Source organism: Perna viridis, chromosome 5 (assembly GCF_037379345.1).
Source record: "Perna viridis isolate PV_CMFRI_1.1 ecotype Kerala chromosome 5, ASM3737934v1, whole genome shotgun sequence".
Classification (NCBI taxonomy): Eukaryota; Metazoa; Mollusca; class Bivalvia; order Mytilida; family Mytilidae; genus Perna; species Perna viridis.
In genome coordinates, this window is record NC_142449.1 from 17044231 (window position 1) to 17065701 (window position 21471).

At 31.2% G+C, this 21471-nt stretch overlaps 1 protein-coding gene across 1 annotated transcript; it reads left to right on the forward strand.

Annotated features, from left to right (window-relative positions):
• Positions 1-2752: 2752 nt before the first annotated feature.
• LOC148616297 (regulatory factor X 4-like) lies at positions 2753-16500 on the forward strand. Its single transcript, XM_088583210.1, has 20 exons — positions 2753-2891; positions 4865-4966; positions 5334-5394; positions 5846-5969; positions 6229-6290; positions 6503-6580; positions 6868-6901; positions 7926-8024; positions 9203-9280; positions 9422-9585; positions 9799-9899; positions 10195-10398; positions 10955-11049; positions 11188-11305; positions 12319-12438; positions 13254-13400; positions 14015-14165; positions 14648-14735; positions 14960-15105; positions 16121-16500. Exons 1-20 carry the CDS (start codon positions 2858-2860, stop codon positions 16386-16388), a joined length of 2274 nt encoding a protein of 757 aa, XP_088439336.1. The 5' UTR covers positions 2753-2857; the 3' UTR covers positions 16389-16500.
• The last annotated feature ends 4971 nt before the right edge of the window (positions 16501-21471 follow it).

The window sequence follows — 21471 nt, forward strand, 5'->3', positions numbered from 1 at the left end:
AAGCAATAACACCAGACCAAAAAATGACACAATTCCCGAGAAATGCATTATCGAAATTCCTATGTCATTGTCTATGCAAAGTTTCATTTGTATTTGCCATCTCCGGTGTCACGAGGCGGTAACCGTAATAAAATACACGATACATTGAATGATACGTCAGGGTGGTTTTGGAGGTTATGCTAACCTTTTGTAACAAAACGGCCAAAAGATGAGCTGCAAATAAAAGCTTGAAACTCTTTTCTTTATACAGTTTCTTGATCGGAACCACTGCCCCTTTTATCCGTCAAGTCCTGCATGAAATATCTGGAGAGAGGTCTTTCAATTGGTAATCAGCATTCTTCTTTATATTCCAGTTCTATGATTAAAGACTATTTATAGTCTTGCAGGGTTTGCATTTCTAGCTAAACATCAAATGGTTTGTTATGCGTTTAAAAATAAATAGGCACTTTGAATATATCGACACTGAACGACTTGTTTATTCGGGTAAATGCATAGAAATAAATAGGTTCTGATAAGAGGTTAGAGGTCAACTATTTTTTAATTATTAACCAAATTAATAAGCATATTTAGTTCGCAGTAAAAGTTGTTTATTGAGTTTGTTTATTGGCTTCAATAACACAGAATTGAAATAAACATATTAGAAATACCTACAAAGTGGACCTAACTATCTGCATGTGAATCTAAATGAGGTATGCCAGTGGGACTATTTTCCTGCGGTATTGTAAGAAAATTACAGATGCTACCAGGATTTACAAATTTAAAGGCTCTGGCGACTGCTATATCAATTCTGATCTTCGATCTAAATTAATAAAAAAATGAATCATTTTAAAGAATATTAACTAATGAAATTTAAATTAATTACATTTTAACGTTATGGTGTCTTTTTATATGCATTAATTGTACGAGTTTTAGAGCCTAGTTTGTCATTACGAAGATTTACTTTCTAAATTGTCAGTTTTCCAGCGGTATATAATTAAACAATTTTATTAAATTACTCTGCATTTATTACGAAATAGACTTTTTTTGAAAAAAACTATTTTGAAGAGTGGTTCTTTGGTCTTTCTGTTCGGTTTGGTCTTAAACAGGACTAATAAAAAATATCATATTAACACGAACAAATGATAATTTAAATAATTTCTAAATAATGTTTGAGTGAAGAATAGCTCTAACCTTAATACATGTAACGATAAGATATATACATGTACTTATAGACAAAATGAAGTCATATTAAACAACACAGTATAAACAGAACAAAAACAGTAATATAGGGTTATTGCATGACTACTGTGGAATATTAGTCCGAAAATAATTTTACATTGCACGAGTTTACGAGTGCAATGTACAATCTACGAGGGATACTATTCCCCAGTATTCATGCAATAACCCTTTTATTGTATGGCAATATAATTTAGTCTTGTTTGTAATGTCACGGATAACGTCACAAATTTGTACTGGTGTAATATGGAAATTTATTGCACGCTGACGTTGCTTTGCTTTCTTTGGGGAAATTATACCGCTATTTTATAAAATTGGTTTTACAAAGACAATTCTTATTGAGATAATCAATCAAACTTGTTCTAGTAACGAATTAAAACGAGTATTGACGTAGTTTGTCGTTAAATGAATATAAAGGCGGATAGAAATAAATAAGTTTTAAAATGAGTAAAAATGTGAAGGAGTTCTAAATTCAAGTGGAAATGTTAAATCATTTGAAATGTCTTTTTAAATGTTTACTGTCACCATTAGGATTAGGAGTTTATGTAGTATTTGATTTCTTGAGTTTTTTTTATTTCATAGTTTAGATATGGATGTCGTTGAATATTTTCGTGAAGAGAAAGAGAGGTGGGTGGAGAGGGAGCTATTTTTCCATTGCCGACAGTTTACCACCTAGTTCGTGTAAATCGAAATTCAATTTTGCCTGTTTCATACATCATAATAAGTGTAGACTATGTTGAATCAAAATGATTTTTTTTAGTTTTTGTTTTGATACTATTTTTGCCGGTGTTTATATGAAAAGACAAGTATAGCAAAATAAATATAAATGCGAATGGATATTTTAGGTAACTACATGAATTGCAATAAATAGGATATACGTGCCAGTACATTTTTCAGTTTTAAAATATATTGTATTATTATTAAAATCTTATACATTATACCCCAAAGTTAATTACTTTTCTTGAAGGAGGAGCTGAAAAGAGCAATTTACCACATTCTTCCGAAGGGAAGTCGATCTATTTTCTCATTGAAGACATGTAGAATGTTTAAAGTGATTTTCCGCTAATCCTATAATGAATTACCGATTGATGTTGCTATGAATTGTCGTCTCTTTTCCATTTTCTTATTGATAGTTTATACGGGTCAATAGTCACACGAGTTATTGGAAAGCACCACAAAAGTAATAAAATCTAAAGGTTTCTTACATATGGTAAATAGGCCCTTGACATTTTCTGTTCGTTACCCATTTAGATAGGGGCCTTAATATCTTACGGCAATTTTCATTAACAAGACCGTGGTCAGATATGACAATTAAGTCTTACCCATTGTCACAAGAATTTCATTTGATTAAAGCATATGAAACAATCCCGAATCTCCACAAGTGACGTAATCCATGCATTTTACGAAACGACATTCATTGTCACCCATTATTATCATGAATATTAACATTTCTGTCACCGCCCAATGAAAACAACTCATGCTCCTATAATAAAACACTATCCACTCCCAGGTGATGCTAAATATGGGAAATTATTAGCAGAACTTGACTTTGATCTAACAGACTGACATTCTTTGTATAATAACGAATAAATTCAATTAAAACGTGTAAATTTGACTTTTTGGATTGTGTCTATTGAGGAGTATGGATGATTTCGTCCCAGCCGGAGATACCACAGGTACGTGTCTATAATTACATAGCTCCACATCTCCTAGGAACTTGTTTACATAGCTGTAAAGGTTTACTGCTGGGAGCCAAATTGTTCCCCGTTTCCGAGCACGGTTAATTCAAATGGAGTCACTAGGCTGGTGTGAAGTGCTCATCCTTTTCAATTATTTACTTGGAGAGATTCAGCTAATGTGAAATTTCCTTTCGATACGTACGTTCATTGTCAATAGTCTTGCTTATAGTTGTGTATGAAAAAGGGAAAGCAATATTTAAAAAACATGAAACTAAAGTATATATATATATATATAAGTATTTCATTGTGCAATATGCGATTTAATTACCGCTTTTAAACAGTACAGCAAGCTTTAAAATTACATGTTTTTTTGTAATTTGTTCACGTTGCACGAAAAAAAAAAGAAAAAAAAAAGAAAAGATATTGCAATGGAATTTCTACTCCATCAGTAAAAGAAATTAAAAAAAGAACAATTCTCAATTAGTTGCATACTTATGCATTATTACACAATTTAATCTTTAGGAAAAACATGTTTTATATACTTGAATAATTAAAAATGAAAATAAAGAGAGAAAAATGAATATGAAAAGTCACAATAAAATGATAGCAGCAACATTAAATCATATTCACAAGTTAAGAAAATAGCATTAAACTGTTCTAAATAATTTTTCAGTAATTGTTTAATAAATAGTAAGAACCACAGTCTTTATGGTTGAAAATGCATTTTTTCTCTTCAAATATAAGACCTACAATACCCAATGTATGTTATACTGTGTTTAATAGTATTACAACGGAAGTGAATTACCATGACCTCTTTCGAGTTAAAGGCTTTTTAAAAAAGGTCTGTTCTTATATAACTATTTTAAATTAATACATCTTTGTTTTGATAAGGACTATACTGAAGGAATTAAAATGATTGCTCACCATGAACAATGAGCATGCCAAAATACGGTAGTCACAGAATATCTTTTATTATTGAAGGATGTAGGCTACAAATACAGCCAAATTTACCGTTATATAGTCAACCTTCAGCACATCAAATGTTTTGTACTTTAGAATATTTCTCGATCTCTAAGCAGTTGTCCCGGAGACTTGGAGAACTTCCTATCCCGATATCAATAGAAATCAAATTCACCGTGAAAATGTTTATATTTTGACAAGTATTAAATTGTGAAAACTTGTCTTATAAACGGCCATTGTAAAGCGATTTAGGTCATTTATGTGCAGTAATATCATTTTAAGTGTTGAGTGGTTAATCCTGGGAAACTGCTCGACATCAGCCCATCAAGTAGGCTTTGTAAAAAGCGCGACGTTTAGTACAATACCCTTGCATATATTAGGCGCCTTTGACTATCTATTAACACCATTTTTTTTTCTAATCGTATAAGATCACTGAAATATGTTGCATTTTTTTTTGTGTATATTATCAACTATAAACTGAGGATTTTTTTTCATTAAAAAAACAGAACTTTTGTTTTTATACAATTGTAAAAGGCATGATATCATCATTTTAAAAAATAATGCAATCGTACATATAAACCGTTAAATAAACCCACTGAAAAATTAAAATAATAAATACAAAAAAAAAAAATGAATAAAAAATAAAAAAAAATAATACTTGTGTAATTAACTAAAATAGAAAAAAACAAAATTAGAAATCAGAAAACGAAGTCTTTGACGTGCATTTACAATTTTACTGAATTCTGTTCTTTTCATTTTCAAGAGAACAATACATCAATAGACAAAATAAAGTATGGATCTAAGGAATTTATGAACTTAAGTCTTGCATTGCTTGACATGTTTTTGTACCGGCTATTTATCTTACTAATCCATCTATACCATTTTACATTAGCATATTAATAAAGTTAGATGCTTAATGACGGGGATATTGTGATGTGTTCCATTTCATGGTAACCAGTGTTTATGTAATATGTCTAAATCTTCAAATGAATAAAGTTTGTCTGCAATAGATTGGTTTGAGAGGTGTATAGAAGGAGGGAGAAAGAGACAAGACTCGTTATGTGATCCAGTTGTTCAAAGGTTTTGTGATGAAGATGACGAATCTAAGTCAGGTACAGTTAAATAAGAGTTTACATAGCATCAAGCTATTGCTTTCAAACTATTTAAATTAGAAAACATTGCATTGAATAGAGCACGGTGGTGTCGATATGTCATGAATTCTTACGTCTTTTTTTTTACCTAAATTGATTTATAAGATATACCATTTTGTTTTCAAATTTTTGTGTTATTAAATGAATATTTAATCATATTTTAAAAGACAATATTTCATTTAACTGCAAGAACACGCATATCAATGTTGTTCTTGAATTATAAAATACTATATTATCAATCTGTTGAATATGTTTTATTTTTAATTATTTTAAGTCATATAATTAAATTGTCTTTCTTTATTCATATGTATGTTCCAATACCTTTTAGCAACATATGCGAAACTGAGAACAGCATCCAAACCACATTCGACCCCACTTACTTTAAAATGGTAAGTTTTATCATTTCACATAATTATGCAACGTAAATGTTGTAAACATTTGTTATCATTTATTATCAATACTGCTATAAATCATATGTTATTAGTTATATTCAGAATTTTTTCCCCATAAATTAGAGTTTGATTCGTTCATAATAAATCAGAAAATTGGTTTCCTTTCTTTTGATTCTATACAGAAAAAAGAGTTCTTATGACTATTATATAGTTATCGTGATTTCTTTACTTATTTATCGTTTTGAAATAGCGCATGACTTTGTTCGATCAAGTATTTGATGTCTAATATTATACAAGGGTTTGGTAGATTTGTAGATTTTATATAAAGAATAGATATCACAGTAACCTTAGAAATGTAATCAGAAGATGATCTGTGTCAGAATTGTTGTTTTCCCAATGCAGTTCTATGTAAACAAAGCTTCTCATGTAAAGTTTTAATGTTTCGAAGGTTGGAAGAAAATTATGAAATAGCTGAAGGAGTTTGTATACCAAGAAGTACATTGTATTACCATTATCTGGACTACTGTGAGAGGAACGATACACAGCCTGTCAATGCTGCTAGTTTTGGAAAGGTATTACTTTGTTTAGGATAATCAGTGAATATAATATTAAAAAAAAAATAATAAAAAAAAAAAAAATAAAAAAATAAAAAAATAAAAAAATATTGAAATATAATTACAAGATCTGAATCTGGAAGACAAAATTACCGAATGCGAAAATTTTATCTTATCAATATATCCGAAAATGTTTACTTGGAAATAAAATAAAATGTATTGAGAAAAAGCAATGAAATGGATGGCTTTGTATGTAACTGACTGATTCTTTTTTTAGATTATTCGTCAACAATTTCCTCAGATCACTACTAGGAGACTTGGAACAAGGGGGCAGTCAAAGTATGTTGAATATTTTCATTTTCAATATGATGCATAAAAGATACTGAATTTAAAATTATATAATTTATGCACACAGTGTTACGTTGTTATAGTGATGTAGTTTATGTTTTAATTCATTACCACTTCTCAGTTTACTGGCAATTCTTTAATGACATGATTTTTGTTTTATTGTGTCTCAAGCAACTTGGAAAAATATGATATTTTTTTATCAGGTACCATTATTATGGGATTGGAGTATGTGAAACGTCTAAGTACTATGAAATCATGTATTCCGCTAAAGGAATCCAAAAGTAAGTCTCATTCTATGAAGTTATAAATGTATTAGTGCAGATCAGAGTTATGTAAAAGTTTAAATTATTTTGATATAAACAAGCTTCAAATGATCATTGCGAAACAAAAATTATGAAAAATAAATATCCGTTGAACACAGAATTGAAGGTTTTGTTTTAGTTGTGATAAAGGGGTGATAATTAATCGTAAGAATTGAAATTGTAATACTTCAAATACTATATTTTCCGTTTTTTGACAGTTTGAAACTTTTGCTATGTCCATACTTATTTTCTAATATTTGTTTTAGTTCATCAGAAGGGAAGAAGGAAAATTCAAAACAGGTATACAAATCTTCATGTACATTACTCATGAAATATTGGATAATTATATAAAGAACACAAAAATACTTTACCAGGGAGCTATAGAATGAAAAAAATGTTTATTAAAAACGTGCGAGCATACTCACTATGCATAATACAGAACTTAAAAAAACTAAATTATGTTGTTTTATGTACGTGTGATACTCCGATAGTGTGGTAAGGACTTAATGTTGAAATGGGTATTTGTTTCTTTGTTGATTTTAAATTGGATTCTTTTAAAAGGGCGCCCACGCCAAAAACCAGACAGTGAGTGATACATGACAATTGTTTTTTGTTTTCAAAAACGATTCATGTATTTCATATCGCAAATGCATCTTTTCCCAACGTTAAATGTTGGTTTTTTATTAACTGCAACGGAAATAAAAGTATCAAAATTCTTTGAGAAAGGGGGATAACTCTTTTATTTTGATTCAATATTTGGTTCTCTCTTACAGAACTTTAAAATCGTTTTCTGAGCCATTCATTGTCGATTGGATAGAATTGTCCATGTGACATCAATATCATGTCTGGTTCTACATGGACAGTTTCTTAAAAAGTATTGGAATAATTACAATGATATTTCTTTTTGAAATACAATTTCAGAGGTTTATGTTACAGAAGTGGAATTATGAGAAGAATTTGAAGTTACCCACAGTCAAAAACTTTATAATTGTCCTGATTTTAATTATTGATTTTTTAAGTGCCATCGAACTTTTCATTTTTTTTTGTCATGCTAAAGATTCTTGTATATCTTATGAATTATATTATGTGATCATCTGTAACTTGGAACTTTAACTAAATGAAAATGCAAGTGTAATATTATTTTTATATTACGCATGTATACTATATATCCCGCTGATTAAGGTTCTTCCTTTTATTTTCACCACAGTCGTCGAATTGATGTAAAAAATGTAAAATAGAAATGCTCTTGGAAGGTAAATATAGTCGACAGTTTCATTTCATGTGCGCTGCGAATAGAACTAAATGGAGTTTTATTTGTTTTCAGATAGTTGCATATTCTCCACGATCAAAACTTGGAACTTTGTTACCTGACTTTCCAGAAATTAAAGATGTTAAACTACCACCAAACGTTCAAGAGGATAAGGCGAGTATACATCATATTGATTCGTAATCTTAAACTTTAATCTGTCCATAAATTCAATTTAATCACGACTCCTCAATTATTTTTAAACAATTTAATCATTTTACTTGATTTGACCTAAATCAAGAAACACAATTTCAATATTCAATATCAGAGTTGGTATTTTCCCTCGTTATGAAACCTATAACATTGTCCTTTTGATATTTTTGACGTTGTTTTTTCTACAAAATTTTCTTTCATATCGGTATTTTACCCTTCAATTCAGCAAGTACTATCTATTATTTTTTTATTCTTTTATCTTAGTGTAGATTAGAATTTACCATTTATACACTGCTTTTAGCAAAAATTTTGTCTACTTTACATGACGATTGTGATTTACCGTCTATGTACTGGATTCCTAAACTCAACAAGAATCCATACAAACAAGTTACGTAGATTTTTTTTAACACTGTATACTTTTACTCTCTATACTCACTTAAAATACCGACTCAAAAACGGTATACATCGTAGTTTCTCCAAAAAAAGATGATACACCTAGATACAAATATATAGTTCTTGGTAGAGATTCCTCATACTTTGTAAAAATAATTCCAAATCTCCTCCCAAATGTACAAAAAAAAACGATGTTTTCAAAATGCTGGAATTTTTGATGGACAACATATATGTCCAGTGTGGTGGACGCGATTTTCAACAAAAGGTCGGCATTCCAAAGGGAGCAAATTGTGCTCTCTACTTGCTGACCTCTTCCTTTACTCTTATGAGGCTGACCGGTAACTGATCTGATATGAAAGAAAGAACATTGTTTAGCTAGATTCATGCATCGTTACGATGTATCCATTTGCATCATGAAAACTGATTTGTTCAACGTGTCATAGTTTTCCTTTCCTCTTTCGTCTACCCCGGACTTGACTTTTTATGGGCATCTCGGCTGGTGTTTCTAGAAGAGGGCGCTTACCCTACCTGTGCACATTGTCCACGCTCCTAGTTTTTAGCGGAGTCCGAGTTGCTCATTTACTTTTGTTACTTTGTATGTTTTATTTTAGTTACTTTATGTTCTTTGTTATGTTTGTCAGTTTTCCATGCATTGTCTTTGTCCCTGAATCACATTCTTTTGATTTCTGTTAGAATCTTTGTTCTCCTGATTACTCTTTATAACTGAAAGTTACCCTTTTCATATGCAGGTTGTTACATTTATGATGATGTATAGAACACACTGCCAAAGGATCCTGGATACCGTTATACGGGCTAATTTTGACGAGGTAAGGCAAGCTCATCTCATTATTTATCTTGATTTAACCCACAATAACAAAAACAAGCAAAAATCAAACCAAACCAAAACAAAACAAAACATGCACAACGACAACAACTGGGTTTGCATTTATATCTTATATTCTTTTTAGGTTCAAAGCTTCTTGCTTCATTTCTGGCAAGGTATGCCACAGCATATCATTCCTATCTTAGACTGCCAGACCATCGTCATGTTAGTTGGGGTGTGTGATTCCATCCTGTATAAAGCCATAGCTAATGTATTGATGCCAACTGTCCTTCAACCATTGCCAGATAGGTATGCTTGTTAATAACATGATGTTCCTAATTTTTACATTTTCAATCACTTGATGATTTGGAAACCTTATATTCTTTGCATGAAACATCTACCTAACTACATGTAAATGCACATTATAAACAAATAGGAATGAAATATAAAGAAATTCTATATATTTTGTATATTTTTGAATGAAATGTTTTCACACAAATATTTGAAATATTTTTTTTACAGTCTGACACAGGTTATACGCAGATTTGCCAAACAGCTAGATGAATGGTTACTCGTTGCCTTGGACACACTTCCGTCCGGTTTGCAGAAAATGAAATTCGATTGTAAGCCTCAAATTATTAAATAATATTTCGCCATGTTTAATAAAAAAGCTGCTTATTTGATCATACTATTTCATATGTGGTCTGGCAGGTTAAACGTTTCTTGCTTACTTTCTTTTCGACCCTAATTTTAATCCATAAATTTGTCTCTCTTCCCGAATCTTCATCTTGATATTATTCGTTCTCTTTTTCTGATCTGGATGAACAATGAAAGAAAAATAGAGAATAATTTGAGAGTAATAAAAATGTATTTAAATTTTACTTATGAAATACTACCGGGCCGGTTTATAATTTGTAGTAGCCAGACGGTTTGCCCAAGTACTCCGAAGACAAACATCTTTGAACCATTTATGTCAGGCTTCTCGAACAGTAGTCCATAGTTCCGAAATAACTTCCCAGATGCTGGATGACTGGCTGAGTGTCGATAGGAACAGTATTGTTAAACAAACCCTGTACACTATGGACAATTATAATGAAAGTGATCATCAGATAATTGTTCAATGTAAGTATAGGTTCAACTCTTGGATGATTTAACGATATCAGGGTAAAACATGTCCCACCATATTAACACCTTATTGGAATCACTTTCTGAAATGGTTTTAAAAACTCATTTGCAGGCGAGGAACTTCTGTTACACTAAAATTGTTCTTACACCTTCGCTTAAAGAAGTCGGTATATAGTGTCGTGATGTCCACACGTACCAATTGTTTGTCTGCAACTCTTACATAACCGCTAATTGGAATTCGTTGAAACTTATACAAATTCTTCATATGATGCAAATGTGTACCTCCTATTCTGTATTTCTAATGGGATTTCCTGATTTGAAACTTTGTCATTCGTCGACAAAAAGGGGGCACCTCCTCTGAAACGATTCTTCATCAATTGATGAACTGGTGCAATTTTATATCTGCATTGCACTTACAGTTTCGTACATGTTTTCGGTTAAGGGATCTGTAATACCAACTTGTGAGCTTTTTTCACTGTTTATTTAAGTTGTATTCATATCAAATGCTTGTGTCAATTACCTAATTTACAAGTACGTTTCTATATTGTTTTAGTGTGTTCTGAATTTGAACGATTATTGGAGGATCAAGCACCTCTGGAATCTTATGTAGAATGGCTGGAGAGTATGGTGGACCGATGTGTCGTAAAGGTAATACATTTGAAAAAAATAATTCAATAAACAGAACGCATGACGTTAAAAACATTTAAATTAGATTGTCTTTACATGGTAATGTTTTTCTTTAATGATAAATTTGTAAACTTCATTTATCTTTTTGAAATTATTTAGCCCAGTTCGAAAAAAGCTGGCACACTCAGACGAATAGCACGACAGTTCCTGTTGATGTGGTCTTGTTTTGGGACAAGAATAATAAGAGACATGACTCTTCACAGTTCTCCTAGTTTTGGTATTTATTCCTTTTGATTTATAATGGCACTTAATATAGTATTACATTTCGTATTTTATAGTTTCCATTTATATAATATATTTCTAACACATCTATATTTTGTGATACTGCACTCTTGGCGTATTGATTACATGTGATATTGCACGGCTGAAGTAGGCTGTTTCTATTCACTGTAAAATGGTTTTCTGTGGTAAATCATCAGCATCAGGGCCAATATCAATTGTCTAATATCTATTCAAAGATTTTTGCCTAAATTTATTCACTTTTAAAAAGACAAATACATATAAAATCTGACTATACTTAGTTGACTCAATCACATAAAATGTATACCAAAATATTTGTTTTAAAAATCAAGATCAAGAATAACTCGATAACTGAGTAGGAAAGTATAAAAAAAATTTACAGAGAAATGTAATAAAACAATTATTGTAGTTCAATGCATGCAATATAATGTTTTATGAAACACTGGAAAGAGATATCGACTTCGGTCATGACCTCGGGCTATATCTCTCTCGAGTGCTCCATAAAACATTATATCGCATGCACTGAGCTGCCATTATTGTATATAATTGACTGATAAAACTATAATCGAATGTTTGAGGGTGTTGAAGTAAGTGATGTTGCCTTCAACATTGATATGGCCCTAGCCTGCGGCTCAAGGCATTGTCAACTTTTCAGGTAATATCACTGTCCCATTAGCAATTTATCATTATGATGCCCGTCTATATAAGCAACTATTGTATACGTACATTTCAGTTTTTTGCCTTTTGTAATCCTTCATTAGAATCATGTGAAATAGGGTACTTAAGCTAATTCATGTTGATGATTGGATTTTACTTAAGTTTTGGTCGTACACCTACATATATTTCATGTGTAAAGGAATAGTGTTTTTTTTTCAATTATGTCATGGTTTAGGTGCATTTGTTCATTTTTCTAGTGTCCACTTATTTCAATTTTCACACATTATGTATTCTTCATTTCATGACTTTTAAAATAAATAACTTCTGATCTAGGTTCTTTTCATCTTATGCATTTAATGTTTGATGATTATGTGCTGTATTTGGTGGAGAACTTGCATAGCCAAGAAAGAGCTAACGATTTCCTGAAAATAGTCAAAGGAGATGAAAAAGAAGGTATACATTTTATATTATCCTTTATTTTTATGTTTTTTTTTCAATATTTTATCTTGTGTATGCATTTGTATGTGTCCTTTTTTCTCCTACGATGTTTTATTATTTTCATGTAGCTTTTTATATTTTCAAATGTAACATCGTTAGAACACTACTTGGCGATTTCTCATGTATATGTAAAAATAATCATTAACGTCACTTATGCAAGACGCTACTTAAGCAAAACAAATGTATATGAAACGACTTCGTTGAATTTGTTAAAGTTACGACAGTAATTATATATAAATGTCTTAAGTAATGACACGCTCTCTGTCATTCAAAACACGTGCTGCTGTTAACCCCTTGAAAATATAAGAAACAAATACTGTGAAATTGTGTTTATTCATGAATATCACTTTTCGTGGTTGATGATCAATTCATGCGTTCGTGATTTTTTTTAAATTCGTTGATTTAACGGAGCCCCCAATTTTGGACACTTTTCTTTTACGATGGGAATTTGAATCGTTTTTTAACCAAAGGACTAAAACCACGAAAGTCGACACCTTACAGAAAATAAATTCTTCCACAATACATGACAGTAGAAGTATCCTAATATGTTTTTTCAAAGAGGCTTGTATGTTATTATTTAGTTCTGTGATTGATATGATTTGGATATCATGTTAGATTTTGTTTTAATTTCCTCTGTCTTTTCTTCATAGTGAAGTGAGAGTAATATAGTTTGTTTAGTTCTGTTTATTTTTTTATTTTGAAGCATTGCTTAAAGATTTGATTATGTTTATTTGTGTTTCGTTTTTGTTGTTTGTTGTAAAAACATATAGCTGGAAAAGAAGAAGTGGTTTTACCCGATTCCAGTGTCATAAAAGACTCTTTTGCATCTAGCAGATCCGCATTTTCACCAACAGCGGCTTCAAAGCAAAGTCCACTTGAACGAAATTCAGTTATAACAAATACAAGAAATGTAATAGGTAATAAGCCTTGTCTTATAAGCTGTATCACTAAACCAAAGACATCTTCTTTTAATTGGTTTTGGAAAGATTACTGAAACCCTTTTTTGTTGGAAAATTCCCAGATGAAACATACATAACTATAATATATATAATTCATGTTCTGACTGAACGAAATTTATATCAAACTAGATCACAAGGTTATTCCATGTAGTTTTAGTAATGAGCATAACTGCTGATGAAATGTTCAGATATTTATACGATCCGAGACCAGGTTTCCCTTGATAACACCACATTTAATTTCATACTATAATTTCCAGAATGCTTTTACTTTGCATACTATAACGTATTAACGTTAAGGGTGGTTACATCTTCATATTGTCATTTTTTATGAATAAAAGGTTAAGTTCGGATAACAATGTAACAATCATTCAATATCCTTTAAATTAATCGTTCTTGTATTAATTTTAAGTACTTGAGATATTTGTATTTGAGATATTTACACTTGAGATCTCTAAAATAGTTTTGGAGATTTTGATTTGAAAGGATACTTTGCAGGGGTATATTGGTTAACAAATAATGATTTAACAGTTATATTTGTATGAAATTAGAACATTCAAATGTGCTTTTTGCAGGGCTTAATCAGCCATTTTCTACAGATGTACTTCTACAAGACAAAAATATGAGTTCTCAAAGAATAATTCCGCATTCATTAAACAACTCGACGTCACGGGCTTTACATGATACCTTCAACTTATCATCTGACATTCAACCTCATGTTGTTCAGTACGTATATCGTGTTATGTGTCTCCGTAAAAATCAGCTTTAGGCGAATACATGGTAAGGATTAAACGACCACTTTAACAGTTTTTTTATACTGTTTGAAAATTAGAATCAAGGAATTAAACAATAAAACAAACGTTAGTAAAATGAGCTATAACTTCATTTTAATGCGCTGCAGAAAGCATTTGTAGGGTAGATATAAAACCTTTATGTGTGAAATTGTATTTATTTATTAGTACGAATGAATATTGGCATGCATATTTCAGAATTTTTCTATTTTGCCTGATATTACAGAATCATGTACAAGAATGTATATTAATAGAATGTTGATTTAGGGAATTTTAGTATTTTTAAATTCCAACATTTTTGACAATTGTGTCAAATAAATACCACATTACCCAAGTTACTTAACAAACTGAAGCTACCCACATTACTTCGTTTTTTTTTTTTTTTTTTTTTTTTTTTTTTTTTTTTATAAATTTCAGAACACAAATAGTCTGTTCCATGTCAACAAATGCAGCCCAACATCAAACAGATAATTCCTGTTTCAACATTGGAACGAAACCCCAATCAGTAAGTTACTATACGAAAGAAGCAAAAAGAAAGGTATTTTATGTTTTGCAGTAGTTTCAAGTGTTTAACGACACATTTACTTTATCGTTGGTTCAAATAGAAAAACACATGTAGTTTTAATACAATCTCTTTAATTATTCGGAAATAAAGATAGAAATATATCTTATTTTCATAATAAATGCTGAGTTTCTTATCAATGTATATAAATTCGTTTTCACATTTAGATGGTTACAACAGTCCATCCATGCTCTACATCTTTCACCACTAATGTTGTACCTGGAGAGGTCAATAGACTTCCTGCACCAATGTGTGATTGGCCAACACAAATTTACTCAGCAAATCAACAAGATTTTTCACCTGTCAGTAGGCCGTAAGTTGATTTTTCACCTGTCAGTGTACATTTAAGCTTATTGTTTTGACATATTCGTCAAAATTTTGATGGGACATAATGGGGTATACAAATGTCAGGTGTCGGTCCTGCCGTCGGTTCGGTGTAAATATGTCGCACCGTAACTTGAGAACAACTTATCAAAATTTCTTGAAACTTAATATAATTGTTTTTTTAAGACAGTTAAACGGTCTGTATACTTTTTCGGTAAAATCAGATTAAAACTTTTCGAGTTACAGGACTTCGTAACTTAAACAGGGGGTGTTTTTTTTCAAATGTCACACGGTATTTAAAAAAAAAACTATATCATTATTGCGTAAAACTTTACACACTTGTTAGTTATATTAATCTGAACATCTGCATACTTCTGGTGATGATTTAATATTTTATTTTGAAGTTGCATATGAGATCAGTTCTAACCTCTCACAAAACTGTCAAGGAACTGTCAGAAGAACACTTCTATGACAAATTCTAGAGCTCATCTGACAGTTATAGTAGAACTGTTCTCGTAGAGCTGGCTCCAATACTAGAATTGTTCTCACAGGGCCGGTTCTGCTAAAACAATCAGAAGAGCTAAATCTAGTAGCAGAACTGTTCTCGTAGAGCCGATTCTTCTTGCAGAACTGTCAGAAGAGCTGGCTCTAGAACTGCTTTACGACACTTTTTGAACTGTCCTAGAGCCGGCTTTTCTGACACTTTCCCTGAGAGGTTAGAACTGATCTTATTTGTACTGATTTCTTTGTATAAAGCGACATGTTTTTTTGACATGTTGCACCGTAACTTGAAAACAACTTATTTCTTGAATTTCTTGATACATAATATAGACGTTTCTTAATGGGATCAAACGGCCAGTATACTTTTTGATGAAAATCAAATTTAAACTTTTTGAGTTACGAGACTTTGTAACTGAAATCCGTATGCTTTTTCATGATAATTCTTTGTTTTAAACAACTTGATTTTGCAATGCTTTGTAAAATATCATTTAATCCTATTTCAGACCTGATCAGAATTTTTACGGCCAGTTTGCATCCATTCGTCCACAAGGATTTGAATGTGGATCATATACTTACTATGACTGTTCCCCGAACAACCGTGGGTTTCTCCCTATGTCTACTGACATTACATTTCCATGTATATCTGACAAAGTTGATCACGTGAACAATAATGGAAAGAGACGATCTGACCAATCACAGGACAAACAGTTTAAACGAAATAGAAATGAAACATTCCAAGTCTCCACACAACTCGATGACGGCTTTGTATAAACTAGCCCAAAAGCTTTGTTACGTGCCAAATGATTCTTGCCAGGAGATAATGAAATTTTTGTATGTCATTTGTTACATTTCAATTTCGATTAAAATGTTTTATCAACTCTTGAGCAAACAGTCTTGTATTACACTTCATGTCAAATCAATCATATAGATGGATCTTCATTTTTATTTCACTTTGCAAATGACTATAAAGAAAATACAGCACATACTAATACTACTAATAATCTTCTAGTTCCAAGAGTAAACACGGGGGGGGGGGGTGTAGGGTGTGGGAGGGTATTGGGTTGGGTGGAATTAGAGTTGAATTGACAGGTTTATTTGAAAATACCAACGATACAAAGAAGTTGTCTTCATAGCTATAACACTCCATAGAGAAAAAAAGAATTGCCATCGTTTTTGATATACAATATTTCGTGTTTATGCTTTCAATTGAACTGAGAATATCGGGTAACTTGCATATCGAACATAGGTAACGAATTCGTCTTTTTAATAAGACCATTTATAAATGTTTGTTGTCTCCCTTTTTTCTATAGTACATTGATACTTTCGTACTTTCGATGTGCATCAGTTTTTTTTTGTTAATAATCTATATATATATATCTTTTTTGTCGTCTTTTTCATTCATATGTTTTTTTGTCATGTAAAAACAATGGCCTTTGAAATACATGTAAAACATTTATATCATTCAAATGTGTGAACAAGAAAACAAAACAAAACAACATAAACCAAATCGAGCCCTTCTTTGAAAATGCTTATTGCAGTAACGTATTTGGTATGTATGTATTGTGCAGGGCGGATCTCGATGCTTTGAAAAGGATGGGTACCAGCCAGGGTTCTTCGGAAAAAAGGAGGGTGCTAGGACATTATCTGGCATTATTTTTGTGAATTATACACATGAAAATGACAAATTCGCAATGAATAGGGGATGCCAGATAATGGCAGATAATTGCCTAACAATCTCAAACTACTTGTACTTTTATCGCCTGTATATTGATTCATTGAAAAATTGTAGAAAGAAGAAAATGGATATATGCCACCATATGAAGTAATACGAACACTACTTCCATTTTCGGCATATGATATGAAGAAAAAGCTGTTCCGACAAAAATACTTACCAAACGATGAGAGCATCTTACAACCTGTAAATAACCTATGTGCCCGTTGCATTATTGTGTGAAGTGAGCTGCGTCATCGTCGAATCACGAAGATGATTAAATATACGTCACAGCAGTACACAACGAAGGTCAATCAAATTACCTAAATCGAACCGGCTTACATCCATTTAAACAGTTCAATGCAATTCCATGAGCTAATTATAATCTACACATACCTAAACAAAAGACAAAATGTAATTTAATGTAGGGACAGTTGATTTTGTTTTAACACGATGGCTGACCTAAAAAAATCAGAACCAACAGGTCGACAAACAGGTGTATGACAGGATAAAACCATCAACAAATAATATCTAATTGGAAAAAAAATCAGTAGTATCATATTTAGTACTTAGAAACGTAAGAAAAGTAGGAGGCCAAAAACACCTGGCGTAGAAGTTTCAAAAACAAATGAACCTTATAAACATGACTGGATCTAGAAAGAAACGAAACGAACAGCAATGTACAGGAAAAGATGGAAAGAAACCATATTTACCTATGCTCCCAAGAGATGAAATAGAAGTTAAATTAACTCACAAACGTGGTCAATAAAATTCTTACATCTAAAAAAAAACAAACAAAACAAAACAAAAAAACGCTCTGAATTCTATAATTTAGAGCCTTTTTGTGAATGATATCTAGCACAAAATATAAATAATATAGATATTTGAAATTAAGAGGCTTAAAGGATGTTTTCATAAGAATTTTAATTAAAAGTTACAATTATTTTTGACTCCATTTTTTATGATTCTGATGTAAATGTGTTTCTTTTGAAATTGTTTTTTGAAAAGGTTTTACAGAGTAGACTTTTCTTTATAACTACTGTAGATCAAGTAAAATAGTTACGAAATTGGCCAGGGCAAACAAAATCATTTGTTTCATTTGTGGTCCGATTTACATGAACTGCTGAAATAGTTGATTAGGACGTTCTACTGAAATAAATTAAGTTATACATTGATTTGATTTATACTAATAGAGCTTTTCGAAGATGGGTTAGGCAGCAACAATTGGAAACACTATTGGGTGTCTATGGAAAAAAAGTTTATTTCCGCATTTTGGGGAAAAAAGATGTGGCTGCTATCTGAAAGAGTAATAATGGGAATAATGGATAACAGTAAATAACTAAAAAAACCAAACAAACAAAAAAAAAACAAAAACAAACAAACAAACAAAAACAAAAAAAAAAATAAAAAAAATAAAACCAAAAAACAAAAACAAAAAACGCATGAACCAGATGCCCCGGTAGGTTAGCGTCTTTGCTTTTCTAGAAACACCAGCCGAGTTGATCATAAAAAGTCAAGTCCAGGGTATACGAAAGAGGAAAGGAAAACTATGACACGTTGAACAAAAAAAAACAGTTTTCATGATGCAAATATGTATTATATGTACAGCTTTTTGTAACTTACTCCGGATAGGAAAGTTCTTCGTGATCAACTGTGGTCCAATCTAAGCATTTACTAGCGTCGGATAAGGTTCGAACCTGGGTCGAAAAACATGAAAAAAAAACATAGTAAAATTGGCCAATTTACAGCGAGTCCTATCTCTAATTTCAGGGGATAGAGTTGGTCTTCCCTTGATTATATGAACAATACCTAATGAAATACCTTAGGTAATTGACTGGACTATTGACAGAAAGATTTGAACACCCATTCAGACACTTTATTCTCCTGTTGATTTATCCTTAAGTGTTAGACTTTGTCTTTTCTAATAACTTTTAGGTTTCTGTAAGTTTTTTTTTCAGGAGTTATATCTGTGTTTTCCCTTTTCATGTAATGTTTATTGCATCAAGCTAGAACTGTTTTACATTAACGTTTACTTTTGTTTTGATTTTATGTTATATATATATATATATATATACATGAATTGATCGTGTTCTTTAAAACTGAAAGCTGAAAAAAAGAATAACAACTTCTGTATTTCTCATTGATACATTGGTCATCAAACAAAATATCACTGATTGTTATCTAAACAAACTTCACATTATTTCTTCTTTACCTTGTTTTCTTTCTCTTGTTTTTTCTCATCCTCCCATTTTCTTATATGTGTTCTTCTTTCTTTCCACAAAACTTATAGGACGTGCAAGAATCTTTTGAGCAGTGTGAAAAAATTTGTAGCTATCAGGCCCATGACCATGGATGCGACAGTCTTGTTCTCTAGTGGATCTTCAGGTTCAGGCATTTGAACATAAATTTCAAAAGTCTTTTTCTGTTTGATCATTGAAGCATCAAGCTAATTATTCAAATATAGATGTGTCTCTTGTTTACTATAAAGCTTTGATATACATGAATTATACTCACATTATCTGAATTGGACAATAATGAAGAATCGTCAGTAGAGGCTTTCTTAGTACACAGTGTAGAATTTAAGTTTCTTACGTCTATTTCAATTTTCCTTCTGTGGCCAAGGTAATAACTTTGTCTTTGAACATTTCATCTAAATCATTGTATCTCATTGTATTGTGCATATTGACTCTATGTTTATTAATCTATTGGTGTTGAAAATTTCGTCATATTTTGAATAGTGAGAACCAGAAATAAATCAATCCTGAACTGACATATCGAAAATCATATTGATAGTAAATTAATAAACACTAAGTTACTTTACTAAGATCTATTCAGAGAAGTGAGTTCAATTGAAGGCGTCAGTAAAATTCTTCTCTACAGGCATTACTGTAAATTGTTTTCCTATATTAAATGTCTCAGCTTGATCATGCCTTAAGGTAATAATTTGTTAATCCAGATTTTTGGTATATGAGTTATAGCTTTTATTCGAAGTGTGACAATAGTTCAATAGAAATTGATTTCAAAGTGCACAATGGATGCTAAACATTTCACTCATACAAATACCTATATTTACAATTAATCAAATACAGAAATGACATGATTCAGGACTACACTAGTTAAGAACATTAAGAAAATATTACCATGGGAATATAACAGAGTCCAGAAGGACTGCAAAGATGAGAGATATTATGAACAAAGATGTTATAAATTGTGTAGAGTTTTTAAAGAAAAAATAAGCCTTCAATCATATTCAGTGAAATTAGAAATGAACGTCTAGAAAATAAAATATGTAATAATAAATCTATTCAATCTGTAAATCATTTGTCATATGTATGTGTCAATTGTCTTGGATATTCCTACAAGAAATTGTCAAATATCCCGATTAAAAGCCAACGACAAAATATACAAGAAATATTTGAAGAATCTGTAACATTTATCAGTAACGAAAATTTAAATCGACGTCATTTCAATGATGAAAGTAGTGTTATTGAAGTTATGGGTCCTCAGAAAGAGAAAAGAGGGCGTGTAAGCTGCAAACGTCTGCTTCAAATGCTAATTTTACTATCACTTTACTGCAGTTGACACCAGTGGTAGATGGCCCATCAAAAAACTTAGAACTTTTACATTTTTGATAAGGTTATGGACCTGATCAATGGCAAAGTAGCAAATGACATCCCTGATTTATTTTTCACAAGGGACGTCATAGTAATGGTTTATTGTGCCATTCAAGTATTGTCAACCACTACTTGCCACCTTTACTGAGACAATAAGGGATATAAGTAAATATCAGCCACCGTATCATTCGCAACTAATCACGTTTCAATCTTATATAACACCACCTTCGGTCAGAGAGTTTACATTAAGTTCTTAACATTTTTAAACAGCTATTGGTGATGCAGTTTTTAGAATACTTTCAAAGAATATAATAGAACTGTGGCTACATCAGATGAAACTTTCAACGAACAACTTTATAGATCAATTTGGTTTTGAATTTTTATTTTCCTTTGTTCATTTATTTTAAAGGAATGCAAATTAACAAATCCCCATTTAAATTCTGTTCATTATTGTAAGATGACCAGTAAATATCAAACATTGAAGTATATGACAAATATTGCCTCATGCTTTTAGTATTCTGCTTTTTAC

Bases quoted from the DNA above. Each gene is read 5' to 3' on its own strand.
- LOC148616297 (XM_088583210.1), top strand. From the start codon at position 2,858: ATGGATGATTTCGTCCCAGCCGGAGATACCACAG. The intron at 6,581-6,867 runs GTAAGTCTCATT...TATTTGTTTTAG, and splicing joins TCCGCTAAAGGAATCCAAAA to TTCATCAGAAGGGAAGAAGG. The intron at 13,401-14,014 runs GTAATAAGCCTT...TGCTTTTTGCAG, and splicing joins AAATACAAGAAATGTAATAG to GGCTTAATCAGCCATTTTCT.